Source organism: Rhinichthys klamathensis, unplaced genomic scaffold (assembly GCF_029890125.1).
Source record: "Rhinichthys klamathensis goyatoka isolate OS25496 unplaced genomic scaffold, OSU_Roscu_1.1 h1tg000737l_1, whole genome shotgun sequence".
Lineage (NCBI taxonomy): Eukaryota > Metazoa > Chordata > Actinopteri > Cypriniformes > Leuciscidae > Rhinichthys > Rhinichthys klamathensis.
The window spans coordinates 159,730-176,096 of NW_026607149.1; the positions used below are offsets into that span (position 1 = coordinate 159,730).

Here is a 16,367-nt window from a genome sequence, read left to right on the forward strand (position 1 = left end):
CATTGATAATAAATCAGCATATGATAATGATTTCTGAAGGATCATGTGACACTGAAGACTGGAGTAAAGATGCTGAAAATTCAGCTTTGATCAGAGGAATAAATTACAATATATTCAGTTATTTTAAATTGTAATAATATTCCGCAATATTACAGTTTTTTTTTTGTATTTTGATCAAATAAATATAAAATAAAACATAAAAATAATATTAATAATAATAATAATAGCACAAAATAATATAAAACACACACACACACACATATATATATATATATATATATACAATGTATATAATGTATATTAAACGTTTACATTTATATATTTATTGAAATATAATATCTTATTCCAGTTGGTGGCAGTACTGCTGCCATTGAGCCTCAGAAGAAGAAGCAGAATCTCACATGACTGCAGTGTTTGTTCCCGTGATCATGATCAGTGTGTGTGAGAGTCAGAGCACTGATGGATCAGCTGCAGCTCAACACACACTCTTCACACAGGTAATGCACCACACACAGTCTGTACGCAGCTCAGATTCTCACTGAGAGCTATCACAGATGGGCCATGCATACAGGAATGCTCTGTAAGTCTGTGAAGACAATGATTGAAGAACATATATTGTAATAATGCAATTTGATGGTCCTCAGAATTGTTTTGTATTTTATATATAGAGACCAACAACTTCAGAGAAGTTACTATGTGATTGTAAAAAATAAATAAAAGTCATATTGTACTTTTATGCGTCACAGGAACAAGTTTATCTGCAGTCACAAAAATCAAGTCAAGAAGGTTGTACAAATAGCTGAAGGTATGTCTGTTATTAAGTTGTGTTGGTCACATGATAATGCTTTTTCTAAGACATTTGTTCCATGATGCATGCTTTGTTTGTTATAGTTCTCTCTTTTCCTGATGTACTTAATTCCCAAGATATTTGCTTTAGTTCTGGGTTTTGAGCAAGTTTAGCACTGTTTCAGCAGTATGATGTGCTATAATTAATCTTGAACACTTTGTTTTGTTTATTCTTTATTATACATGTTGTATGCATTATATTTCATGTTAATCGAGATACTTTTAGATTACTTAAAAGTACTATTAATTATAAAATATAATCTCAAATTATTTTGATGCCGATGAACTTTATTAAATCCACATGTTTCATGTGTGCAGGTTTGGCAGTGGCCGGTGATCCTCGTCCTTTAGCTCATGTGGATGGAAACGTTCACTATCAGTTTCACACAGAAAATCCTGGAGGACAGGTGAGCGTCCATCATTGATAAATCCTTTATTAGAGTCAATCTTTTTCAGAGGAGGATTAAACCGACGTCAATGCCAGAGTCTGATATAGTTCATTTCTCTGCATGTTTTTTTGTCATTTTTGTCTCTCTTAATGGGAACCTTATAAACTCGGCCAAGTATCTGTGTGGTTTTACCTCAAAATGACTGAAAATTATATTTCAGAAATGAAGGATGAGTTATTTGTTAAAATATTTTTTTTATTATTTTTAATGCAAACAGAAAATTGGGGCATTTTATTAAAATGGTATAGTTATACATTATGGTAATATTTAATTAATGCTTATTATTTTTTTTTAAAAATACTGAATACAATACTGATTTTTTCCCCATCTAATATAATAAGAACAACCACTAAAAATAATGAGAATTTAGAGTAAAAATGTACATAAATGACCACTGAAAATAGCTTTATTTTATTTTTCATTGCCAAGTACGTCTGGTTTTACATCAAAATGCCCAAAAATTATATTTCAGAGAATGAAGGATGAATTATTTTTTCATTACTTTAATACAAAAAAGGGGGGATTTTATTAAAATGGTATAGTTTTACATTATGATAGTATTTAATTTATGCTGATTAAACAATATTAAAAATTCTGAATAAAAAAAATTGCATTGAAGTATTTTTCCCCCCTCTAATATAATTAGAACAACCACTGAGAATAATAGGAATAACACAATCACAGTAATGAGAATTTAGGGTAAAATGTACATTGAAAATAGCTTTATTTTCTTTATGCATATCGTTTTCTTGAGCTTCACCTATTTGCACCGGCAGTCATGTGATTGTAATCTCTCGCTGGGATTGGCACTGGGCCCGTGTCACATGTCAGTCAGAAGGCGGGTCACATGACAGATGATGGGGGGGCTGTTAAGGGGCATTTACAAATGTGTATTCTTTCAGTGAACAACTGGGTCGTTTTAGACCTTTAAATTAGATCATGCACAGCTCTCTGCATGGGCTGGAGGGACGATTATTAAATGGATGAATGGAGACGCTGGAAACCTTTCCATGAACACTTTATAGTTAATCATGACATTTTCCCTGCATTTTAGGTCGACAAAAAGCAGCAGACTCTCTCGTTTTCGATGTTGCGATACATTAATCACATCATATCTTGTTGTACAATATCAGCTAAAGTATCATTTAAAGTCCCCCTGTGGTGAAAATCCAGCTTTTAATGTTGTTTATGTGTCTATGGGCCCTATCTTGCACTCGGCGCAAATGACTTTGTACACTGACGCATGTATCATTCCTATTTTGCACCCACGCAAAGCGGGCTTTTCCCTCCACAGACACACGTCGGTTAACTAAGAAATACACTTGCGCTCCCCGGGGCGGTTCAGCGCAAAGAGGAGGCGTGTTCCGGCGCAAACTTTCCTTCATGCTATTTTGCTGTTCTATGTAACAAATGCGCCACTGACCAGAAAAAACTAGTCTAAAGTCAGTGGCGCGTTGCGCGTTGTTCATTACGCTATTTTAAGGGCGCATGCTTGGCCATAATCAATGTAGCGTGTGCACAACGCGCATACACTTTGATTCTCTCATCTAAGCAGCAGTTTTCATTTTTGCAAATCATACATTATTACGATAGATAGATAGATAGATAGATAGATAGATAGATAGATAGATAGATAGATAGATAGATAGATAGATAGATAGGCAATTTATTATAAAAGCATACATGTAGCTTACACATTTACCCAAATTATCATACGCCTGTTTAACAGAAGTTAATTTGGGTGGGTTTCTACATCCCCAATGTCACTTCTCTGTGTTTTACGGCCCTGACGAGAACGTTGCTCTCCTCGGCTGTGAACCGCTCCTGGCGCGCGCCTGGCAAATCCGCCGTTATAATAGGAATCCGCTTTAGAACAAGCGCACCTGCTCTTAAAGGGAATGTGAGATGACGCTCTGATTGGTTTATTTCACGTTACGCCCAAACCACACCTATGAATAATGAAGCTACTTCAGACCAACCCCTTTTAGATTTGCGCCAGGCGCAAGAGGCATTTATCCCGCCGGGAAAATAGCAACAGCGCCGGGATCCGCCCACAAAGTTACTTGCGCTTTGCGCTTTGACACTTGCGTTTCAGATCGTTAAAATAGGGCCCTATGTGTCTATGTTGTGTTTTAATATGCTTTAAGACACACCATGTGTAAATTCATAAGTCGACAGCATTGCTGAGTGTTTTCTCCTTAAAACTGCAGTGAACCAAAGACAGTCTCAAAAACAAGAAAGTAGTGCGTGAAAAGTCCTTGAAAGTCCAGGAATTGAATCTTACAGTATCTGTGTGAACCCTGTATATTTGATTTCGGACGCAGCCTCTGTCTCTGTCCTCCTCAGGTGACGTACCGAGTGACTCCTGTCTCAGATCAAAAACTGGAGGGTAGAAGAGAAGTCGGAGAGCCGGTTAATATCACTGGATCTCTGCAGGTACTGTGTGAAATCAACACGCTTGAAACCAGCTCGTACTTCATTATGGTTCATTCAACACACAGCAGAACATGACAAACATGACAGCAGAACATTGTTGCTCAAACAGTAGAGCGTTGGTGCTTGCAACACCAAGGTCATGGGTTCGACTCCTAGAGAAAGCAAGAACTGATAAGAATGTAAAAGTGTACCTTGAAATGCAATGTAAGTCGCTTTGGATAAAAGCGTCTGCCAAATGCATTAAAGGGATAGTTCACTTTGAAATTAATTTTTGGTATGTTTTAGCTTACCTCAAGGGCATATAAGATGTAGGTGTCTTTGTTTCCGCAGTAGTTTCAATTTTGATATTTTTAGGTCAAACCGTTCTTGTCTGTCAGTCATATAATGCAGGTCTATGGGGTCCACCTCAAAGAGCATGCACAGAGAAGTCCAAATTAAATATGATTTAATGACTCGTAAATGTAAGCACACATTGATGGCCTAAGACACGAAACGAGCGGTTTGTGTGAGAAAACGAACAGTATTTATATCGTTTTTACCTCCTGTAAACACAGCCACGTCCAAGTGATCTGAGGGCACGGGCGCTTCGGTCTGGGCAAGCGCCGGAAGTGATCTCTCGCGCGGTTGCGAAAAAAATTCAACGTTGTCTGTTGATAATCCGAAATCGTCTTCCATTTCGATTTCCTGTATATCTAAATATGTTTAGATCTTCACAGTGAAAGGTAACACTTCCGAAATCTCTGTGTAAACAATGAGTGACGTACACGCGCGAGAGATCACTTCCGGCGCTTGCGCAGACCGAAGCGCCGGCGCCCTCAGATCACTTGGACGTGGCTGTGTTTACAAGAGGTAAAAACGATATAAATACTGTTCGTTTTCTCACACAACCTGTTCGTTTCGTGTCTTAGGCCATCAATGTGTACTTACATTTACGAGTTATTAAATCATGTTTAATTTGGACTTCTCTGTGCATGCTCTTTGAGGTGGACACCATAGACCTGCATTATATGACTGACAGACAAGAACAGTTTGACCTAAAAATATCAAAATTGAAACTACTGCGGAAACAAAGACACCTACATCTTGGATGTCCTTGAGGTAAGCTAAAACATACCAAAAATTAATTTCAAAGTGAACTATCCCTTTAATTGCAAAGATGAATATTACACAAACTCAGCTATAACCGAATAGCCAGATGTTAAAGTGTATGCATTGTTTTCTCCCAGACAGTAATTCAACACTCCTTCAGTAATGGAGGCGGTCCTGCTGGGGAAGGTGACCGAGAGGAGGCACGATGTGTGTGTTTCCCAGCATCACTTGTGAGCGAGGGAACCCAACCCACGTTCACACAGACGACAGGTACGGACAAGTTTGAGATCTGCCACCTCACACACGTACAGAATCACAACACGCTTCAATAGATCCAGCAGCTGATCGTTACAGTCGTTCACTTCTTTTATTAAATCCAGACAAGACAGAGGTAATACTTATCGGTTCTAAAAACCGTCCACAAAACCTTTCACAGCACGACTTTAACATATTAGGATGCCCTGTTACTTTATTCGCTACAGAAAAATACCTGGGTGTTACATTAGACTGCAACCTGTCTTTTGAAAAGCATATTTCATATGTTACAAAAACAGCCTTTTTCCACCTTAGAAATATTGCTAAGCTACGTAATATGCGATCAGTCTCTGATGCAGAAAAGTTAGTTCATGCATTCATGACCTCGAGACTAGATTACTGTAATGCTTTATTAGCTGGTTGTCCTGCATCTTCAATAAACAAGCTACAGTTAGTCCAAAATGCAGCCGCTAGAGTTCTTACTAGATCAAGAAAATATGATCATATAACACCGATTCTATCATCACTTCATTGGTTACCTATAAAGTTCCGTATTAATTACCAAGGTATTGCTTTTGACTTATAAAGCTCTAAATGGTTTAGCTCCAGTCTATTTAACGGATCTTCTATCGCCCTATAATCCATCGCGCTCTTTAAGATCACTAAATTCGAGGCTTCTGGTCATTCCTAGGATATCCAGAACCACCAAAGGAGGGAGAGCATTTTCACATTTAGCTCCGAAGCTCTGGAATAGCCTTCCTGATATTGTTCGTTGCTCAGTCTCGTTCTCCCAGTTTAAAACTAGACTAAAGACGCATCTATTTAGCCGGGCATTCACTTAAATTTTTTATCTTACAGTTACTGTAAATTCGGCCTCTACTTCATAAACGCCAGAGGAGAACTGGCCCCGACTGAGCCTGGGTTCTCCCAAGGTTTTTTTTTCTCCATTGGGTCACTTGATGGAGTTTTAGGACACCATCGGGTCACTTGATGAAGTTTTAGGACACCATCGGGTCACTTGATGGAGTTTTAGGACACCATCGGGTCACTTGATGAAGTTTTAGGACACCATCGGGTCACTTGATGGAGTTTTAGGACACCATCGGGTCACTTGATGAAGTTTTAGGACACCATCGGGTCACTTGATGGAGTTTTAGGACACCATCGGGTCACTTGATGAAGTTTTAGGACACCATCGGGTCACTTGATGGAGTTTTAGGACACCATCGGGTCACTTGATGAAGTTTTTCGGTTCCTTGCCACTGTTGCCTTTGGCTTGCTCAGTTGGGGATATTCAAATTAAATGACCCATCATACCACTGATCAGCTCTACCAAACTTGGATGTCTTTTTCCAGTAATAAACAAACACTGTTAAGTTGTTTTGATTGATACTGTGAAGCAGCTTTGATACAATCTGTATTGTGAAAAGCGCTATATAAATATATTTGACTTGACTTGACTTGACTTCAGTTAGAGGAGGTTCGCAAAAACCATGGAAAGTGGAGGAATGGTCCTAACTATTAATTATCAGAATGAGGAATTACTCTGCCAGGTAATGTAGTTGGTTAGTTTACTTTCAAAGTAAGGTGTGCTATTATCTGTATTTCACAACGACTTCGAACGCAGTTCATGCTCTGATCCTCAAGAGTCTAAAATATCCATGTGATGATGTCAGACTTCTTATTCATTTGTAATCTGATGAAATTACAAGTGCTTAAACTCATTATTAGATCCATTTATCTGAAAAATATTTAATCTCAAAGTAGCTGCATACTATTTATATACAACCACATTTTTTTTAAAGTAGTTTATTTCAGGATTCTTTTAATCGAAAGTTCAACAAACAGCATTTATTTTTTAAATAGAATCTTTTGTAACATTATAAATGTTTTCACTGTGAATTTAATGTGAATACAAAAATATTAATTTCTTTATCGTTGTCTTACCTACTCCACACATTTTATAATGGTTGTGTATCAGAGTTTCCACTAAAAAATATATTAAATATTTCAACATTAATCAGAAATGTTTCTTGAGCAGCAAATCAGCATATTAGAGTGATTTCTGAAGGATCATGTGACACTGAAGACTGGAGTAATGATGCTGAAAATACCGCTTTGATCACAGGAATAAATTACACTTTACTATATATTCACATAGAAAACAGCTATTTTAAATTATTATAATATTTCACAATATTACTATAATATTTTTTCTTTCTATTAAGTTTTTTTTTTGCTTTCACTGTTTTGATGAAATGCAGCCTTGGTTAAGCAGAAGAGAGTAATTTCACAAAAAGTTTAAATAAATAAATTATTCCAATTTTTTTTGGACTGGTTGTGCATATAATAATAATACAAATTATTATTATTATCATCATCATTATATATATATATATATTTTATAATATTTATTATACAATTATTCATTATGTATATATGTATAAATAGTATTGTAGTCATTCTGTCCATCCCTTTGGTTGTGAACTACAGACTCTGCACAATCATACAATAAATCTCTTATCAGAATAAACACGAGTTTTCTCAGTGGCAGTAAATGTGATTTGACTTTAGTATGTGCAGCGTTACAACATCTGTCGTCTCTGTGGTTTAGGTCAATTCTACGTGATGATGACTCCTTCAGATGCTCTGCTTTCGGCCTCTCAGCGGACTATAGCTCCACGCACACATACTTACACTGTGTAAGTACAAAAAAAAGGCACAAAACAGGTGTTATGTTTTTAATAGGACTGTACAACGATTAATCGTGAATATCCAATCCAAAATAAAAGTTTGTGTTTACATAATATATGTGTGTAGTGTGTATAATTATTTTGTATATAAATACACACATATTCATGTATATAGTTAAGAAATATTTGCATGTATATATGTTTATACATAATTTATATTATATAAAATATTTTATGTATAAATAACACATTTTTCTTAAATATATACATGCATGTGTGTGTATTTATATATACAAAATAGTTATACACAGTACACACACATATATTATGTAAACACACATTTTTATTTTGGATGCGATGGGCTATATGCACGCATAACTTCCGCGTTTGATGCAAGGATGCTCTTGCATTTCCGGTTGGGGAGATTTAAAGCGGAGGAAAACCGAGGAAAACGGGATTATAGCAGAGTTTTCAAAATTTACTGTCCTCTCGTCTTTGAAACGAAACTTTAATACGTTTAGATGTAATTTTATATATAGTTATGTTTATTTAATATAATAAACAAAGAAGCATAAACAAAATGAGGGGTGTCTGTTTTGTCTGTTTTTGTGACTAATGTTTCTTTAGTATAGCAATAGAGTATAAAAACCAATATAAATTCTCGGTATAGCATTGGACTCTACGATCGGCGGAAGTAATCCAGCATCCTTAGACCTTCACCGGAAATATCGCCGTGCATAGAGCCCATTAATCGCTGCACAGCCGTAGTTTTTAAGCCTATTTTTAAGATCCGTATCTTACTGTCACTTTACCGCAGAAGATCGTCCTTCAGTCTACACAAATCTTGCATTTACTGACAGCAAGCCACAGGTGTGGTCCATTAAAGCGTAACCCATATTGAATGAGACACATTGACACATGTTATAGGTCAAATAATACCGTGTCAGGGGTCTGTCTTTTGAATTTGGGATGGGATTTACCCAGGAGTGATTGTCTGCAGGCTCTGTGTTGAATTTTTGCATGTTCCTTGCTCTCCATTTAACCTTGGGATCCTGCTCCATATGAAAACAGGGATGTTTGTCACGATTCTGGTTTTTGACAGGATCATGTGCTCAGATTCAGTCATAATTCATGGGAGATTGTGTTTTTTTGTGCTTCTTCTGAAGGTACTGTTTTTACTCTGCAGAAGCAGAAGTGTTGTGAAAACGGTGGATGCTCACGTGTGTGTGCGGTTGCAACATTCTCATCCTCCAGAATAAGCTCAGTAGAAATATCCTGCTGAAGAATCACGCGTTTGTTTCAGTCATTTCTGTTTGATTATTTCCTTCTTTTGGACACGCACAGCTTTTGCGAAATCTGCAGCGTAATGAATTCCACAAGAGTCCTAATCTTTCTTTCTTCCATTAGAATTTTAAATCCCTCGGGTTATTATTTCCTGGGATAAAAGCCACTGTAGCCAGAGAGTGTGGGTTGCATGCAGAATGAAATGCTGATCACACAGTACCAGTGTTTTTTTTAGTATTATTTATATACTATTATAGTATTTACTAATCCATTTGTTTTAGCTGTGTGCTTTTTTAAAATTTATTTATTTTTATTAGTTTTCATCATCAAATTTTGTGCAAAATGTATTTGAAGTGTGGTCAAATATTGTCAAAAATTATGGTTTGCTCTGTTGCACATCCCAGATTTAAGCAAATGTAGTATGTTATTTAGATCTTCCAACAATTTTCCTATTATATGCACAGTATAAGTACTACATCATTTGTAGGTTGTATGCTATTCCAGTATATTTCTTGTAATATTTGTCTGTTTATGTGAATATATCAGTCAGCAAAAGATGGTAACAATCCAATTAAACTGTTTCTGTAATGCTCCATCTACTTTTAAGCTGAAATTACGCAATCAAAGTGTTTTTTTGAAATAAATTTGCCCCTTTTCTGCAGAGATTAACTCAACACACAACAGCATGAAGGTTTTAACTGGTGAGAAAACCCTTTACATCCCCTTAAGCCACAAAAAAACCCAAAACCGTCTCTTAAAGGTATAGAGTGTCATTTCTATGTCACAAAATCAACACCTAATGTGACTAAAATGGACAAAAGTATTGTGACACACCTCTTGATTATTGAATTCAGGTGTTTCACTCAGACCCATTGCCACAGGTGTATACATTATGAGTATTCTCTAGCTAGCCGATCGATTCTCAATCGTTATTGCAGTGCATTGTGGGATTGAATGAGTGCGCTCGGTAACGTCAACTATGGTTTCGGACACCACTACAAATGGCTGTCCCCTCAAATAGTGCCCTATTTAAGGGTATGGGGCTGATTTCGGACACACCCATGGTGGGATGAGTTTGGTGTGGAAGAACTTGACTGGCTCACACAGAGTCCTGACCTCAACCCCATCCGACACCTTTGGGATGAACTGGAACGTAGATTGCGAGTCAGGCCTTCTCGTCCAACATCAGTGCAAAAAATACCCACCAAAATCTTGTGGAAAACCTCAGAAGAGTGGAAGCTGCAAAAGGGGGAACAAATACATATTACAATCTATGTATACAATATAAATTTCTATATCATTACAGTCCCAGTTGGTGAAATGATCAGATGTACCAATACTTTTGTCCTTATAGTGTCTATATAAAATAAATGAGGATGCGTGCAACAAACATAATAATGAATTTCCAAACAAGTTTCAGACACTCAAGCATGCTTGTCTTCCAATGTTTTGCAGATAGTCCCATCTCAAATTCATGCCATTGGTCGAGCCAATATGATTATATCCTGTCCATTCAGGCACACTCGAACAAAATACGTTGCAATTCCATTTGGTGCCACTGGTGGTGCATAATTTACACACTTCACCTTTAAGCTGACCATTGTCATGTTTCTTTAGTTTAACATGGTACATTCGCATACTGAGGTCACTTCCCCTGTATATAGTGCTAGATATAATGAGATTTCCTGAAGAGTAAATAAAAGCTTCTTTACTTTTTGTTGGTTTGCATTAGAAAGTGTCTCGCTTCCTTCATGGCGTTTTGTGCGATGCTGCGGAGTCGTGACTTCATTAAAGCGTATACCTGAGGGAAGATTACACTCAGAGAACAGTTGTGTCATTAGGCTAAAGTCGGGCTTCGGCAGCTGTTTCAGCACTGCAATTTATAACGTAATGAACACAGCCGATGCCGAGACTCCCTCGAGATCACACACACACTCGAAGGGCAGAGAGACCTTACGGAGGGATCTGCCAATCCACACTAACACTAGCTGTAACCTTACAAAGCTGAGACTAAGCTTGTCGTACTCAGGGCCGTCTTTAGGCTGATGAGACTGTGCTTTAGGGGTCCGGGAGAACAGGCCCCGCCTCCTCTAACTCACACTAGAGCTGTGTCCGAAATCACATACTTGTGCGAAAAACAATATGTGACAAAAGCAGTATGTCCAAATTCACAGTACTGGTAAAAGATAAAAGAGTATAGGCAAAAAAGTTCCTGGATGACCTTCTACTTCCAGCGAGATTCTGGTGTGCATATGATACTAGCATAGATATCCATAATAAAGGCTAGATGTCTTACGGCGGAGTCTCTATCGTCATCACCGGCGGCCATCTTGTCACAGGCAAGCTTTCTGGCGGGCTCTGTGGTGCCTGATGTAAGATGAGTGATCAGCACGAACACAAATACTCTTATCTCGTTGAAATCTTGACGGATTTACAAACGGTTTGGTTTCTTACAAACGTTATTAACGTGGCTATAATTCTGGATGATTATTTATTTATACACTTATTATTCATAAGTGTGCAGTGTCATAACTACATCTCTGACATTTATAACAAACCAAACCGTTTGAAAATCGGTAGAAAATTGAGCAAGTTATGGTTATTTAAAAAGTACATGCACCATTAAAACACAATGTTACGAGTGAGCGAGCTGCCTGTGACAAGATGGCCGCCAGGTGCGGACGTCGACCTCCATTGGCCAGCAGCGCGGACGAGACATCTAGCCTTTATTATGGATATCATATATAGAACATACTTAGGACCCAAGCAATCTGATTGGTTCAAAGCACTTTTTATGGGTAATCGCTTTAGTGCCTGGTTACAAATCAGATATAAATGTATTATATATTACGTTATAACAACCATTAATGTCTTTTAACTAATGTTTTATATACTAGTATATAACCAAAGCTATCCACCTGTGGATAGATTGTGATATTAAACATTTCTCGTTCTTAGTGTTTTTTTTTATTTAGATATAGCTTAGATAGTAGCTTAGCATACAGCTATCCGAAATCATTAGAGATAAAGTTTTTTTCACCATCTACGATATTTTATTTTATTTAATTTATTTTTTTATTTTATTTAACTTTTGTCTTTGTTTAGTGTTTGTTCTTAAATTATTTATTTATGTGTATATTTATTAACTTATTTGCTTGGATGCATGAATGCATGTATTCACACACACACACACACACACACACACACACACACACACACACACACACACACACACACACACACATATATATATATATATACACTCACCGGCCACTTTATTAGGTACCCCATGCTAGTAACGGGTTGGACCCCCTTTTGCCTTCAGAACTGCCTCAATTCTTCGTGGCATAGATTCAACAAGGTGCTGGAAGCATTCCTCAGGGAGTTTGGTCCATATTGACATGATGGCATCACACAGTTGCCGCAGATTTGTCGGCTGCACATCCATGATGCGAATCTCCCGTTCCACCACATCCCAAAGATGCTCTATTGGGTTGAGATCTGGTGACTGTGGAGGCCATTTTAGTACAGTGAACTCATTGTCATGTTCAAGAAACCAATTTGAAATGATTAGAGCTTTGTGACATGGTGGAAGTAGCCATCAGAGGATGGGTACATGGTGGCCATAAAGGGATGGACATGGTCAGAAACAATGCTCAGATAGGCCGTGGCATTTAAACGATGCCCAATTGGCACTAAGGGGCCTAAAGTGTGCCAGGAAAACATCCCCCACACCATTACACCACCACCACCAGCCTGCACAGTGGTAACAAGGCATGATGGTTCCATGTTCTCATTCTGTTTACGCCAAATTCTGACTCTAACATCTGAATGTCTCAACAGAAATCGAGACTCATCAGACCAGGCAACATTTTTCCAGTCTTCAACTGTTCAATTTTGGTGAGCTCTTGCAAATTGTAGCCTCTTTTTCCTATTTGTAGTGGAGATGAGTGGTACCCGGTGGAGTCTTCTGCTGTTGTAGCCCATCCGCCTCAAGGTTGTGCGTGTTGTGGCTTCACAAATGCTTTGCTGCATACCTCGGTTGTAACGAGTGGTTATTTCAGTCACTGTTGCCCTTCTATCAGCTCGAACCAGTCTGGCCCATTCTCCTCTGACCTCTGGCATCAACAAGGCATTTCCGCCCACAGAACTGCCGCTCACTGGATGTTTTTTCTTTTTCGGACCATTCTCTGTAAACCCTAGAGATGGTTGTGCGTGAAAATCCCAGTAGATTAGCAGTTTCTGAAATACTCAGACCAGCCCTTCTGGCACCAACAATCATGCCACGTTCAAAGTCACTCAAATCACCTTTCTTCCCCATACTGATGCTCGGTTTGAACTGCAGGAGATTGTCTTGACCATGTCTACATGCCTAAATGCACTGAGTTGCCGCCATGTGATTGGCTGCTTAGAAATTAAGTGTTAACGAGCAGTTGGACAGGTGTACCTAATAAAGTGGCCGGTGAGTGTATATATATATATATATATATATTATATGTATGCATGTATGTTTAAATAAATGCAAATGAAAAAAAATACATATATACATATACATACACACACACATATATATATATATATATATATATATATATATATATATAGTGGTTTAGGTTTTTTTTTTTTTTTTTGTAATTTTCTTTAGGATAAGGATACGGTTGCAGATGTTAAGCCTTTTAAAACGCCTTCATTGAGATACTAAAGTGAATAAATATGTGAAATAATGCATTGATTTCCCCCCCATTATTACTGTAGGAACATGGACAGTCCGCGCACCCCTAGGGATGAGAGGAGAAGAGCACACCATAATGAAGGTCAGTGAATTCTCTTCATCTAATATTAGTCTTTACTCAAAGCAAAGCAAAAGACTCTGCCTGCAGATGTCAGTAGAGGGTTGATAGACTCAACACGTATTGCAATTTTAGACAATATGGCCTAGATTTTGCCTCTGATCTCCTTCTTGCTGTTGATTTGCAGTTGAAAGGCGACGGCGAGACAAAATCAACAACTGGATTGTGACGCTCTCGAAGATGATCCCAGACTGTGGTGTAGATGGTGCCAAGACTGCGGCGGTGAGTTCTTATAATGAAAATCTGACCTCATTATTGACCTGTGATGTACAATAGATGCCTTGAAACTGATTCTCACATGTTTTCTTTGTTCCTCAGAGTAAAGGTTGGATCCTGTCGAAGGCGTGTGATTACATCGGTGAGCTGAAGCAACATAAGCAGAGGCTTCAGGAGAGTTTGAGAAGAGCAGAGAGAGTACAGATGGAGAATGAGCTGCTCAGACAGCAGGTGCGCCTTTAACGTCATGTGTAGGGATCTTAGTTTGTCTGTAATCACGTTATTCCACAGTATATACACCCATACATACGCTGATTTCCTCATGGGGACCAAAAAGTGTCCCCACAAGGACAAGGATTGTGGATATTGCCATCTTTGTTGAGACATTTTGTCCCCGTAACGTAGGCTATCCCTGAATCACACACACACTTTGGTCACTAATTAGCCCAATCACATACATTAACCCATTACTGGGCTGAACACGCTCAACAGCACCAGAGGAGGGTGCTAAAACACATCTGTCCAATTAAACATAGATGGAATATCTTGTTTTAGTCTGTTATGTTATTCTATATTTTCTTTTCTTCTATTCTTTTCTTTACTTTTTTGTACTTTATACTATTTTATTTGATCTTTTATTTCATTCATTTGATCTTTTATTTTATTCTATTTTACTGTATTAATATATTATCTTTTCCTTTATTCTATGCTACTTTTTATTCTAATCTATTCTCTTTTCTTGTCTTTTATATTTTCTTCTGTTCTATTTTCTTCTATTCTATTCTATTTTAAAATATTTTATTTATTTTATTTTATTTTAAATTTTTTCTTTGCTTTTCTTTTCTGTACTTTTATGCTATTCTATTTTATTTATTCTATTCTATTTTATATTTTATTTTATTTTATTCATTTTATTTTTTATTTTATTTTATTTTATTCTATTCTATTTTATTTTATTCTATTTTATTTATTTATTTATTTTATTTTATTCTATTCTCTTTTCTATTATTTAATTTCTATTCTATTCTATTCATCTTTTATATTTTCTTTTCTTCTGTTCTATTTTCTTCTATTCTATTTTTAAATATTATTTTCTTTACTTTTCTTTTCTGTACTTTTATGCTATTTTATTCTATTCTATTCTATTTTATATTTTATTTAGTTATTTATTTTATTTTTTATTTTATCTTTTCCTTTATTCTATTCTATTTATTTTATTTTATTATTCTATTCTCTTTTCTATTATTTTATTTTATTGTATTCTATTTTATTTACATTTCTATTCTATTCTATTCTATTCTATTCTATTCTATTCTATTCTATTCTATTCTATTCTATTCTGCCTTCCTGTAGCTCAAACAGTAGAGCATGGCACTAGCAACGCCAAGGTCACGGGTTTCAGGGAATGCATGAATTGAAAAATAAAAGCACAGCTTCAATACAATAAGTCGCTTTGGATAAAAATGTCTAGCAAACGCATCAATGTGAACGTAAGTATTATGCAAAACATTTGCCTCTTCATCTTCAGATGTAATACTCAACTTCTATGTTGTTGTTTTCAGTTGGAGGAGCTCAAGAGCGAGAACGGGCGTCTCCGAGCACAGCTGGAGCATCACGGCATCCACATGTTCACACAATGAGCTTCAGGCATTCTGGGAAAGAGATTCTGGCCCTTCCAGAGGACAAAAGGCCTTCAGAGAATGACACAGGACTGAAGTGGGCCGAATGAAACATGTTGACTTGCGCTCAGGAGTCGAGAGTCTCTCAGTGCTGTATGTCTGATACAGTGAAGCCATGCTTGCTAGAGTTGAGGTCAGAGGTCAAGAAGTTTTCAATAGCACTGACACCAGGATCCTATGATCCTGAAAGCATCTATTTATTCATCCTGACTAACTCCGGACTAAACAGTGGAATACAGTTTTTTACCTTTTTTTTTAGTTTTCTCTGCCTTATGAAACACCCCAGACATTTTCCTTTTGCTAATTTTCCAGCTTTGTTGCTTTCAATTTTGTCTTCATGCTTTTTCTTGAAGTATCAGTTGTTTGTTCAGTGCCTCGTTTAATTTAAAATTCTCCCGGAGAAAACTCTTCCTCTTTGTGTTGTTCTGGAAGGTCGTTACGGGATGAATGAAGCCGTGAAGAAATGTCATTAGCGGTTCCAGTGAAATTTAGTGTTAAAATCGGAAACAAAAGCACCTGCACGTACGAGTCCCTCAAAAAAAAAAAACAAGAAAATGAGCTCCGTCTGGG

The 16,367-nt window shown here is 37.1% G+C and overlaps 2 protein-coding genes across 2 annotated transcripts in view; one reads left to right on the forward strand and one right to left on the reverse strand.

Moving 5' to 3' along the window:
• Positions 1-16,367, reverse strand: part of lim2.5 (lens intrinsic membrane protein 2.5) — a 103,703-nt gene that overhangs the window by 43,523 nt on the left and 43,813 nt on the right. The gene's annotated exons all lie outside the window — the stretch shown is intronic.
• Positions 363-16,207, forward strand: LOC130077401 (upstream stimulatory factor 2). The gene is made up of 11 exons (XM_056242641.1): positions 363-497; positions 747-805; positions 1,165-1,253; positions 3,642-3,731; positions 4,958-5,090; positions 7,690-7,777; positions 13,808-13,866; positions 14,030-14,124; positions 14,221-14,349; positions 15,681-15,793; positions 15,825-16,207. Exons 1-10 carry the CDS (start codon positions 460-462, stop codon positions 15,756-15,758), a joined length of 858 nt encoding a protein of 285 aa, XP_056098616.1. The 5' UTR covers positions 363-459; the 3' UTR covers positions 15,759-15,793; positions 15,825-16,207.

What these genes read in the sequence shown, in the direction of transcription:
- LOC130077401 (XM_056242641.1), top strand. Translation starts at nt 460, where the DNA reads ATGGATCAGCTGCAGCTCAACACACACTCTTCACACAG. An exon ending in AACACACACTCTTCACACAG is followed by an intron (nt 498 to 746) that starts GTAATGCACCAC and finishes TATGCGTCACAG; the next exon opens with GAACAAGTTTATCTGCAGTC. An exon ending in CGCACACATACTTACACTGT is followed by an intron (nt 7,778 to 13,807) that starts GTAAGTACAAAA and finishes TTATTACTGTAG; the next exon opens with GAACATGGACAGTCCGCGCA.